The sequence below is a fragment of the Gigantopelta aegis genome, chromosome 8, assembly GCF_016097555.1.
Source record: "Gigantopelta aegis isolate Gae_Host chromosome 8, Gae_host_genome, whole genome shotgun sequence".
In the NCBI taxonomy this organism is placed as follows: Eukaryota; Metazoa; Mollusca; class Gastropoda; order Neomphalida; family Peltospiridae; genus Gigantopelta; species Gigantopelta aegis.
In genome coordinates, this window is record NC_054706.1 from 15105894 (window position 1) to 15119659 (window position 13766).

The 13766-nt window shown below is 34.3% G+C and overlaps 1 protein-coding gene across 1 annotated transcript in view; it reads right to left on the bottom strand.

The window, feature by feature from the left end:
• LOC121379496 (sushi, von Willebrand factor type A, EGF and pentraxin domain-containing protein 1-like) overlaps positions 1–13766 on the bottom strand; it is a 61450-nt gene that overhangs the window by 32883 nt on the left and 14801 nt on the right. The window contains exons 7-10 of the mRNA XM_041508141.1: positions 12721–12929; positions 8853–9078; positions 7627–7779; positions 2688–2846 (exon numbers count right to left, since the gene is read on the bottom strand). Coding sequence (XP_041364075.1) covers positions 2688–2846; positions 7627–7779; positions 8853–9078; positions 12721–12929 — 747 coding nt within the window. The remainder of the gene's footprint in view (positions 1–2687; positions 2847–7626; positions 7780–8852; positions 9079–12720; positions 12930–13766) is intronic.

The following is a 13766-nucleotide window of genomic DNA, read 5'->3' on the forward strand; positions in this document are numbered from 1 at the left end:
GATAGCATGTAGTTTGTAAACATGTGTAACTTGCTGACATTGAAGACTTGTTTGTGGTAATTCCGGCCCATGCAAAAGTAGTGCTTTTTGTGTAAAATGGGTGTACTCCGGCCTGGTTTAGAGGGTGTGTCTGTTTAAACCAATATGCTGGGAGAAAGAGCTGGACAACAGGGGTTGTCCTTTTCAGGGTATGTGTCCCCCATGCAGGCAAAGGTACATACAAAACTTCACGGGCCTGCTGATATTAATAAAAATGTTATAGCCACTAAGGCTATATAGAAACATATAGCGAAATTAATTGTGGTCTGAGGCCTGATATATAATCAGGTGACACCATGGACACAGCACAGAGTCGACCGTAGCAAACATCACACTGTTCAACTTAACCATGATTGCGAGTGAGAGGACGATGTAGCTTACATTTGTTCATATATTTCAGATCTTTGACTAACCCATGGGAAACAAAATATCCTTTTACATTACAATCATGGTAGTTATTTTACTTAGCTATGTTGACATAAAGTAATTCATTCACCACTGCATGTATATGATTTATGACCGTAGGTACAAAACTAAAATGTTTACTTTACAGCCGAGGTAAATGTTCCCAATTACATTTGACTGAGTTTGTGTCTAGTATTTAGTGGTTGCAAAACAAGGCGTCGCATGCGAAGTTTACTACCCTCATTTCCGACGTCTATTTTCGCCACAGTTTCTCAGACTCCAGTTCATATTTTCTTGGTTCTTGTCTGAGTGTATAGCTCGGCTTCTATGGGTTAATTTCTTCAGGAAAACTTTGAGTTTCCCACTAATACAGCGTTAATTACTGCTCATTGCCTTTGTTTTTAAAATATATTTTGTTTTGATTCATGAGCATAATAGACCCAGTGATTTTCCACGATCGCAGAAAACGGACGGAATTCCCATTGTGAAACGGAATTTACATTTGGAAACGGAATTACGATTTTCTGCAAAGTTAAAAAAATTAATACTATTTTACTATTGCCACACTCTGTAAACTGACGATTGACCCGTGCGCAGTACTATTGGCAAACGCTAGACTAGATTATGCACTTCACGGTAAACCAAATGGTGACATTGGGAACCAATCAAATACTTCGCGAACGTTAGCGAAACGTTTGCTGGCTGAACTTGGGGTTGGTTTACTTCTTAGTCTGTTGCACCTGCGCAGAAGGGGACATGGTTTTTTCCAGGTGTAAGTTTAGCCAGTGGTTTGTCGCTAACGCTTGTCTTGGAAGACAGATTTTTACGCTACACATTAAACCAAATGATCATTTCTGGAACCACCCATCAAAATGTGTTTGCAAATGTTTAGCAAAAAACGGCTGGCTGAACGTTGCATTATTACTTTATTTCCGCTGTGTCATGCGCATACTTCAATTTGCAGACGACGTTAGACTGTCACAGAGATGAAAAAATAAATGTTTACGTTTTGTGAACCCTAACTGCAGTGCACTTAATTGTTAGACAATCATGCTTTATGTAGTTATTATAATTGTAGCCTTTGCTTTGATTTTTCGCTACTAATATGTAGGGTTACTTTGATTTAATGACAAATAGCGACGTCATATTAATTTTATTATTATTATTTTTAATGATACCACTAGAGATCATTGATTTTATATTAATTATGACACATACTTTGGAGGCTTTCACCCCTCTTGAAGAGTATTCCATAAAGAAACAAAATGGCAGACGGCAAAAAACTGCATGTATTTTGCCCTATATAAGTCAACACTGGCAACATCGTTACAGTCTCATAATGTGGAATCTATGTCACTGTAATGTTTTTTTCACAACTTGTGTCTAAACAAAATTTGGGGGAAATGTATCGGCAATTAAAGTTAGGAGAGTAATTTATTGTAGTTGTTAACAATTTGGTTCGGACTTTAATTTGTCACAACTTGTGTTAGTTCAACTGTTAATTGCATATTGTAGTCTGTAATGGAATGAAATGGAATTTACAAAAACATTAAACGGGAACATAGGTTGTTTTTAAAACGGAAAACCACTTGTTCTATTCTTGGGCCAACAATTTCACCAACTATATGCATTACAAGTGGACTACATTGCACACTTCTGTGGTAACAGACTCCGGTCCATAGAGCCCCCCCCCCCCCCCCCCCCATGTGCCCCCATTACCGAGTGTCTGTATCTCTCGATAAACCCCCAACTCCTACTCTGTCAGTTTCAACGCCTACTACTACTTCGTTTTGCAACCGCTGAGTATTACACTTTTTTTCATGGTAAAATCACTGGCAGAGTTTATTTTAAAACGTCAGCTATTCCAAGCCACTTAACATGATTACCCATCTTATCTCAAGCTATGTACTTGACCTGTTTTGAGCCATGCTCACCTGTCAATCATATGACATCTTAACCAAGCCCATCTGTCATTCACGTGACGTCGCAGACCATGCCCACCTGTCAAACATGCTACGTCAAAGCCATGCCTACCTGTTAATCACAGGTCACACCCATGTACTTATTAATTATCTACTACAGTTCAAACAGTCTTTGAAACTCATTACATACCTTTACAATCTGAGACATTACATGTTGAGACAGTGTTTAATTGTACATTATATATACCTTTGCAAGCTGACAAATCTTTATACATTATATACCTTTACAAGCTAACACAGTCTTTGAAACTCATTACATACCTTTACAATCTGACTCAGTCTTTGAAGCTTGTTTGTGTAACGTTGATCCATCAGTAGGACAAGGTTCACAGAATGTTGAGTTTTTCCAGTACGTATCCACCGGACAGGCAGTGCAAGGAGGCAAGCCAGTTGAAGAAAAGAAACCATCAATGCACCTGTCTGAATGACAATAACAAAGATAATATAGCTGCTGCAAGATGGGAGTTTATTTTATTCCAGAATAGTTTTTTAAGCTTTGCAGTAAACTAGATAAATTTGATGCATTAAAGGTAGAGTAAACTCAAACAAGAGATTTATGTGTTGGAAAGATGCATACCTGGACCACCAACACATACTGACACTTTAACAAATGAAAAATGTGTAATTTTAGAGTTAATGAAAAAACATGATTATTCCTGCTAATTGGGGGCAGCCATTTTGTTTCATTTTTGTAATGTCCAGTGGTATAGCTTGGGGTGAAGTGACGTCAGCTCCGTCCATCTGCTCTATGCACAGTGTAAACAAATGGTCTAATTTACGACAAGACGCATCGCTTTCATCAACCTGACTTGTAAAACAACATAAATGACTTGATAGTATAATAAACTATTTAACTAAATATATTTCAATTTGCATCAATAGAACAAAATGGAGTTATAGTATTTTTCTTTTTAAAAAAATCCAAAGAAAAAAATGCATATTATTAAGCCTATTGGTATGCTAAGTTCGAGCAAAAACAACCACTCACGATACCCAAGTGATAATTTTCTTAATAAAAAGAGGCACGTCTTTTTAGTGTGTCTAAACAGTGTGTCTGGGGACCGTCTAAATATACACCTGCCAATCAGGAACCACAGGTACAGGCCACGGAAAGAAACGACCAATTAACTAGGAAAACACTCCGATTATTATTTCAGTATGTGGGTTAATTTATGTACAAACCATAATACAGTTATTTCAACACTTTGACAATGGTGATTTATTTTGTATTAAATATAATATATAATTGTAGCTGGCTTACTGGGATGACTATTATTACAGAATATTGCGATGCATCCGCAAAAATCAGGTATGTTTTGTTTCTTCAGTTCGAAGACTAATTTCTGACGTGACACGTTAGGTATTACGTAACCACCAGCTCGCCATAGGGTGTATTCACTGGGATGGTACAAAATGGCTGCACCCATTATATATAATAGCTGTCACATTTAACTGTTTTATTAATTATAGACTTGTTGATATTAAGCAATAATGTGCATTATACGCATACCAGGTCAAATGCCTTGATTGTCCCCTCCTTTAAGAGAAGTACTCAAATGGAAAAATTAACAACTCGAGATAGTGAAAGATAAAGCTGGGTATTTGTAACTAAAGTTCCACAAACTGGATCAACTGATAAATATATATATCTTGGATCTATTGACTGGACAAGTGTTGGGAAGGATCATTCAAAATATGTGCAAACTGACAAACATTACTATTACAATGAACTATATCATTGTGTCAATTACTTTGAAGAAATCGCTTTGTAATAAATAAACTACTGTATTCCATGAAAATATTACCTATGATTATTTCAGTTTAACTGAAGCAGACGTTACTTTTAATTGGATGGAAATGTAACTGCATTGAAAAAACTATCATGGGGCTTACACAGGCCCTAGTTTTGCCAGCGAAATGGAGTTTATTTCCCGCCAAAAGTTGGCTCAAGTCAGTGAGTTATTAACTGTGATGAGAAGTCAAAGTTGCAATAATATTTTGGACCTATTCTGATTTCAAAAACAAAATCACACAACAGATGTCAAGACAACGACTTGTGTAATATCACAGCTCGCATAACACTTTGTCTGACATGATTTTACTTTGGAGCCAGACAGTACAATGTACATCAACATGTTGCCTCATTTGCAGTGACCAGTCAAGTAAGCCAAAAAAACACTCATTACTTTTATGTGAACATAACAATGACATATTAACCTTCTGGATACTGGAGGTGAGATATCTCGCCTGATGTCATGCAAGTTGACATACAGTACATTGCATACAGTGCATTCCCCAATTGATATTTCCCCACCGTTTTGCACACGGCGCTCACCGGAAATAATACCAGAACAACAAGAAATAGATTAAGAGTATGGCAGCTTTAGTTTTTCAATACCTTGGAATTTTTAGTTGTAAAAGTTGTTTTCAGCAAATATTTTTGCTTGACAACAATAGCAGAACATTGCAGTTATTTTCAGGAATTGATAGCTGATTGTGACAGCTACATGTAATTTGATAATAAATTTGACAATTTTAGTAATAATGAAAATCATGAAGTACACAATGTATTGGGATATGAATTGCAGTTCGTTTCAAAAAACATTCTGGTCAGAAAAACAGTTATGGGAATAATGGACATAAATACTGGACATTGATCTGGCCACAAATGCCTGTAAGTAAATGCGACCTTTTGCTAATTTTAATCAATATTAACTGATCTAAAATATCATAAAAATTAGAAAAACCCATGAAAATAATAATTACCAATTCAAATATAAAATTTATTTTATGTATTTAAAACAATTTTTTTTAAATTTATACCTGATTAACGTGGCTTTTGTCCAGTAGTCAGAAGGTTAATTATCGTTTATTTAATATTATCACATTTTAATGAAAATATTTTATTGTTTTGGTTAAATTTTATTATTGTAATTAGTAGTATTTGATAATGAAGTATTACCATTTGAACTGAATATATAATTCAGTCTTTCTAAATGAAAGTGAAACATGATGAAATGTACCAATAAATATTTCACCTATTTTTATCAAACTTCTCCCCTTTTTTTCAATTCTAAATTAGGGCCTGCTTACAAAAGTTACTCAAATGGTGCTGTGTTATGCATAAATGTATAACAAATGATATCTTATTGAAATATTACTTCTAAGTGCACACTGTAGCAAAAGGTTCTAAAATAATTACTCTAGATGCATGCAAAAAATGTGCAGTGACTTGCTAATTTTAATCAACATTAACTAAAATATCATAAAAATTAGAAAAACCCATGAAAATAATAATTACCAATTCAAATATAAACTTTATTTTATGTATTTATATTAAAAAAATTAAGTGACAATATGTGTGTAAAAGTTATAAATTTGTACCCAGTTAACGTGGCTTTTGTCCAGTAGTCAGAAGGTTAATTATCACTTATTTAATATTATCACATTTTAATGATAATATTTTATCACTTATTTAATATTATCACATTTTAATGATAATATTTTATTGTTTTGGTTAAATTTTATTATTGTAAGTAGTAGTATTTGATAATAAATTATTACCATTCGAACTGAATATCTAATTCAGAGCCTTTCCGAATGAAAGTGAAACATGATGAAATGTACTGATAAATATTTCACCTATTTTTATCACTTGATTCTCCCTTTTTTTTTTGAGGGGAAGGGAGAAGTCACTTCTACTTTTTCAATTCTAGACTAGGACCTGCTTACAAAAGTTACTCAATTAGTGCTGTGTTATGCATAAATGTATAACAAATGATATCTTATTGAAATATTACTTCTAAAGTGCACACTGTAGCAAAAGGTTCTAAAATAATTACTCTATAGATGCATGCAAAAAATGTGCAGCGACTTATTTATGCTCTAGTAAGAGAGTCTTGGACAAAGTGTGAAAATGTACGAGTGTGTGCATGAAAGTTTGTTAACAAATTGAAAAAATTACAGAACTGTTATAAAACAAATTTCTGAGTCAGTTGGCCACCAGTCCTTATTCTCTGGGACTGATACATGGTGTGTGCTACAAGGAATATGTAAGTAAAAACCAACTTTTTTTCAACAAACATATATAAGAGGGTTACACAAATGACCTACCATATAGCAAAAATAAATTGCAAAGGGAATCCCAATTAAGTCTTGTGACCTCATCGACAAATTGGCCGATTTTCATTACTAGATTAACTTTAGACTACTGGATTAATTTTTAACAAACACCACGTTGAGTGGGAACAAGTTTATAATTTTTACTGACATATATTCACTTAAATGTTTTATAAATACATGAAATAAAGTTCATATATGAATCGGTAAGTATTATTTTCGTGTGTTTTTGTAATTTTTATTATTTTTAGATCAGTTAATGGTGATTAAAATTAGGGGAAAAGTCGTGTTTATTTACGGGCATTTGTGGCCAGCTGTCCAGTATTTATGTTCATTATTCCTGATAACAGTGGTTTTCTCCCCAGAATTATTTTTAAAACCTGAACTATGATTCATATTACAATATTTGGTGATCTTCATTGTTGGTAAAACGATCAAATTTATTATCAAATTAGGCTGTCACAATCAGCTATGATCCCTGAAAATGACCGCGACGTGCCGCCATTGTTGTCAAACGAAAATACTTGCCGAAAGCCACTTTTTTAACTCAAAATTGTAAGGTATTTTCAACTGAAAAAATCAAAATGAAAGCCACCATTTTGTAAAGAAATCTTTTTTCTTTTATTATATTTCCGTTTCCGGTGAGCACCGTGTGCAAAACAGAAGGAAATATGAATTTGGGAATGCACTGTATGCAGTATACAGTATGTCGACTGACGTGAAATCTGGCGAGATATCTCACCTGCAGTAGTCAGAAGGTTAAGTATTCAAAATAATAAAATTATGGAATTAGAAAATAAGAGTGGTACATCAGAAGTTTGATGGAAAAGTACACAAATTATTTGATAAAGAAAATATGGTCCAGACATTGATTTTTTTAAAAATAATAATGCCATAATGCGTGAAAAGTAAGTCACATTGACCTAGTTACACAACACAGTCATAGTATATTGTACTTGCATGCAAGGTTTGATGATCCTATATGAATTGATAAGGAAGATATGGTCCCAATAAGGATTTCCTTTAATATGTGCAATGTGTAAAAAGTAGATCACAGTGACACATATACAGAGCTACTTACCAATGCACTGATCTTCACTTATCCATGGTGTAAGTGATGCCTTGTTGTCTGGACAACTCTTGCAAGATGTTGCTCCTGCTGTGTCTTGATATGTTCCATCTGAACAAGGAAGACAGGCCTCATTGCTGAAGTATGTTCCAGGTGAACAAGGCACTGAGGAGAGAAAACAATCATAGAAATACTTATAATTATCATGGATTAAAAAGAAACATCCTGTTTTGTTTAGTTTTTTTTAAGTATAAGAGACTTACAAATGCTCCATGTTAGACATGCTCAAAAAATAATTAAAATTCACAATAAAGGCTTAAAACAATTAATTTCACTAAATTTAAAAAAAGAAATTGTATATTTATTTGTAAGTGGTCATTCGGTTTAACTTGCTCCTGGCCTCAATTGTATCCTATCCTACAACATTACTTGAATGGTGGGTGTGGGAAATGCCTAGCTAGCGATTAGTCTCATGGACTGGTCGTAAAATTGCGAACACCCAAGAGTTTGTGAATATATAGTGGACAAACTTAATATTGTTGAAATATTACATGTAACTATTTTCTCCTTTTTTATCGGTTTGTAAACAACCTTTTTTTTTGGGGGGGGGGGGGGGGGGGGGGGGGGGGGGGGGGGGGGATAATAAATATCATTTAAGTAAAGAGGTTATTAATTAACATTTATTCCTTGGGGTTTTTTTCCAATATTGTTCAGTGCCATATTAACATAATTAATATTAATAACCAAAAAATTGACCTTTTTGTATTACTTCATAAACCATACCTCCACCGAGCTACAAGTAATTAACTCAATTCCTCCTTAAGAACTTTTAAAAATACTTGCATAATTAATTTTTTCTCTAAAGCATAAACATGCAATACAATTTTTTATTCTGGAAACATATTCGCTATGTTCATGATACATATCATACTTGTTGCTTGGATTTGTTGCAGCTAAATTGCACATATTGACAAGCACAAAAGTTATGTATGACGTTTAAACAATTATACATATACTAGAAAAAGGTGGTAAATCACAAATTGGTACATTTGTAAACCATCAAATCACCATCAGAAATTTAAAAAAATTCTATACAAAATTTGTGGTTTGCTATGCAAAACCCGTTTTGCATAGCAAAAATTGCTATACAATTTTATAAAAATTTTATTTTGTTATTAACTAATGCCCTTCAGAGGTCACTTTTTGTATTATGCTTGCTATATGAAGTGACAACTTACGACACTTAGGACTTCCAGATACTGTTACCAGTTGAAATCTAGTATCACACGATGACCCTTTCTTCAGGAAGCCTGCACCTCCACTGACATCTATTGGTCCACAAGATGTATTCATAGTGTATTTCAAAATAGTTTGGAAGTACTTATTAATTTCTACAGCACAACTATCCATATTATCAGTATTTCCATCAAAATTCAAAACTTCCAGTACTAAAGTTGAGTTAAGCTGGAAAAAAAAGACAGTTGTGTAATGGAAAATACATGATCAAGTGTCAATTCATGAAAAATAAAATAAATGAACAAGTCCTGCTGCAAAATTCATAAATTTAAATGAATAACTCATTTTAGAGGTAACACAAAAAACTAAATACAAAGTTGGTTATCCAAAATATGGGCCATGTGCATCAGGCCACTATATATTCTAGAACCCAGGGGTGGGGAAAAATTAAATTGTCAATCGGTCCCGCTTGATGTCATCATTAACGGGGGTGTGTGTGTGTGTGTGTGTGTGTGTGTGTGTGTGTGTGTGTGTGTGTGTGTGTGTGTGTGTGTGTGACAGGGAAAAAAAAGAAAGGAATAAAAAAATTACTTTTTTTTTTATCACAGTGAACCAAAAACACCCCACAAATTGTATATATTTTACATAATGGAATAAATAATATAAAAAAAGAATAAAAGTTATGAATTTAAATCCCATATATGTATAAAAAGTATGAGTATTCAGTACTGTGTCCTGAAAATTAATAAAAGATCGCACCGTTGAAGCGTTTGACAGCCTGAGCTAGCACGTTTAGACAAAGAGATTAATAACGTCATCACTGATTGGACGACATTTGACCTCTACTGGCTCTTGAGATAACCAGTACATGTAGCTGTTCTGCTTACTCCCACTTGTTAACAAAAAAGTGGAAACCTTTTGTTAATTATAAAATCCTTTATAATTATTGGATAGACTACATTGAACTGTCAACAATAAATACATTTATAGATTATTTCAGTATATTTTATGCTATTTCAAGCAGTTTGTATTGCACAAAAGTCTCTTGCTTCGGACTGGTACACTCGACCCGACAAAGCTCCGTACATAGGTGTTGACATGTTGATTGTAACCAGTTGCAAACTCTGGGTCCTTTGTTTTAATTGGAGTGTAATACCTTGATGGCTCTCTCACCAAGAATGGTGTTATTGTTAACGTCTGTTTTATCTCTTGACTGGCTCAGCAACTTTGACAAAATTAATGTCTAGCCTAGTGGCTGTGGATTGACACTACTGTAGGTCCGACTTCAGTGACTGACGATATATACTTAGACAGACTTTAAAATCACAGACGTCTGAAACACAAGCTATATTAACCACTATTTATTTATTATTTTAAATCATGCATGAGATACCGATGTCTGGGCAGACCGGTCCACTTGACGGATAAGAATTTGTTCCAATAATAGAAATGGACAGGTGCTTCGGACCGACAAGAATGACAAAAGTGGGACCGGCAAACACGTGTTTTTAAAAAATAATTTCGGTCTCAGAGATCGAGAATCGGTCCCAGACCGGGAGAAAAGGACTTTTCTCCCCCCCCTGCTAGAGCCTGTGTGATATTACTGCTATTGTTGTTAAGACTAGTAACACAACCCAAACATCCAAGGTGTTTATTATCTTTGGAAGTAGCAGGCTGTTTGTGAAAAATGGCTCTAATATTCACTAAGCACAGTATACAGGGTATAACTGAAAACCATAAAACAGGTGGTGGTGGCATTTGCAACTACCCGGTATAATAACCACAAAAAATGAGATACCTTGCTGTCACTTACTAATGAGCACTTTGAACATATATTATACCTTCTGACTTGATCAATAATCATAACAAATTGTATCAAGTAGTTAAAGTCTAAATCAGGCCATAGGATTTCAAATTTCATGGGAAACACTTTTTGGTTCCGTGCCTTGTAATCATGGGAACACATCGAAAACTGTTTTTAGGTTCCGTCGAATAGTCATACTCGACAAAATAATCATGGGAAACAAAATTTCAGTTCCATGATTTCATCGACACGCTACTAACATGGTACCGGAAACGATTGTTTCTGTGAAATCCGAAGGCCTGCTAAATTCTTCATAAAGTTACCTTTCCGATTTCCAAAGGGTGGGGAAATGGTACTATTTATTTTTCTTCGGATTAATCTAATTAATTGAAATTCAGAATTTTTCCCCATCTCATATATATAGTTCATATAGTAATAAATGTGCAAAAACAAATAATAATCCAATTTATATGTGATGGTCAAATCAATATTTTGTATTTTTTTGTATTTTTTACAACTATTGCATGAGGATTCAAAATATTTTTCATACATATAAATCTTTATCAAACAAAAATTAAGCACCGAGTCAGTATGTGAATTTGGTTTTAAAAACTTAGTGTCATAACGACTTCCTGTTTGCAAATCTTGAGAGCCCGATTCCGATCCAGCAAGTCCTTCCACACGTCTCCAGTAGAACAAAATATACACGAGGGAAGGATATGGTACTAGGCTGTTTCAATAAAGGCACTTAAGGCTGTTTGATCTTGACAGTGCATTATTAGAATTAATATTTTATAAAACTTGCTTTCTTTAATGACACTACTAGAACACATCCATTTATTAATAATCGGCTATTGGATGTCAAACATTTGGTAATTTCAACATAGAGTGGAGGGGGAGTGTATTGGGGGTCGAAGCAAATTTTTAAGAGTAGAATATCAATCAACATCAACATAAAATACCAAAACTAAATCTTCAAAAAGTCAAAAACTGACTGAGCTAAATCTCCCGCCCTGCTGACCTAATTTAGGCAATTAATATCACAGCCATGGCAATTGCCATTTGAGCACTGGTGTCTACATATAAATTGTGTATCCAGATTTCATGACTTCCATGATTTATAAATTCATAATTATGCATTTCTCAACATGGTTTGTGTGAAGTTCGCCATTTGTTTCAGGGTGATTTCTTAACCCTTTCAACCCTTTAGATCTGTTGGAGACAAACACCCTGAACAAATGGATATTATTATAACAGTAAAGAAATCTAGAGGTGAAAGGGTAACACTGATAAATGGATGCGATCTGTATAAGACATGGTACAATGACAAAGTGATCTAAGTTAAAATTACACAAATTTAATATTTATATATACAGTCAGGCCTTGTTACAACAACCATCGTTACTACGACATTTATACCATCCGACCACAAATTGTCAGGTACACCAATGTTATTATGTTCATTACACCAGAATTCACACCTTCCAACACCAAAAGAGCAAACTGAGAACAAACGTGCACCCAACGTCTAAAAACATCTCTTTACAAAGACATTACATAATCACAGATGCCGTAGTATGTTGGCAGTTAACACAGCCATTTGGCATCCTTGATCTCGTCGCGAGCCGACAGTGTCACATGATGTCTGAGTTACTGATGTCAGCTAACTCAGCATTTCGTCATTCAATTAAAGGATTAACTTCGAACAATCAAGTCTACTAGTTTTATGACATTTTTTAAACGAAGCAGGTACCAATCGATTAGATTGACTGTGAATGCGCTTTGATTAACAATAATATATTTAGTATTTAATGATGGTCTATGATCAATCCATGTCGGTGGGACCATTGGGCTATTTCTCATTCCAGCCAGTACACCACGACTGGTATATTAAATGCCTTTGTATGTTATCCTGTCTGTGGGATGGTGCATATAAATGATCACTTGCTATTGATACCCAATAGCCGATGATTAATAAATCGATATAACGACAATTTTGATACAACGACAAAGTGACCCAGGGACGAACCTGGTTGTTGTAATGAGTTCTGACTGTATACACTTACCTTAAAAAATGTTGAGGATGTCTGGATAGAAGAGGCACTGAAAGAATAATAATTGCTGAAGTCTTTCCGACATAATTTACCCAGAGTGTTGTCAGCAGCAACTACTTGTTTCACCAGATTGTCATGTTCTGAGACACACGTTTCATTTAATACTTTTCCACTGCCATACACCACATTAATTACAAATGTGTAAATAGATTCCTTATACTCTGAAAGAAAAAAAGAAAATTTATATATTGTATTTTTTTTAAACCAACTAAAATTGGAACTGAAATGTGCATCAAATAGCATGTAGAACTTAGTTAAAAGTGTTAGCTTGTAATAAATCATATTATTTTTTAGTTTAGTTTAACTTATATTTATGCTTACTATGTATATCCAATTAGGGTTCAAACATGCTATTCCGGGCTATCTGTGCAGGACAGAAGTTAATGTTTAGTTGTTAATGAGAGAAAGTCATTGTAACTGTCTTACACAGGTTTACCCAAAACCCATTCACTCCATGTATTCCAGCAAAAACGTTAAAGATTAACTTTATTTATAATAGAGTCAAGTTAAAACCAATCAATCTTTTGCCAAGATGTAATTCAAACATTTGGTAAGTCTTGTCAAATATAGTTTTCAGTTGAAGTTTGTTTGGGAATGGCGCTATGGAATTGAATGCAATCACAGTCAACAGTCTCCCCAGAGAGAAAATGGGTTACGTTTAGTGTTAGGATATTTTCTCTATCTACATAAAAATAGAATTAGGTGCCATCTAGCTCCAACATGAACAAGTTAATGTAGAGTGCTGCTGTAACCTACTTTTCATTACCTATCACCACCAATGAGGAGTTTGTTAATTTTATGAAAAGGTAAGGTAAAATTTGACTCTGGCCGTACACAAGACCCAGACCAAGTGTCACTAATACAGACACTGTTGATCACATTTTTGTGGGTGCTCATGTATGATTGTTTAGAAGTCAAAGAACTGAAGTGAACAAGCATTCTGAGAGTACTGCTAAAGCAATACATGTCCCCATCTGGGCCCAACAAACTTTTGTATC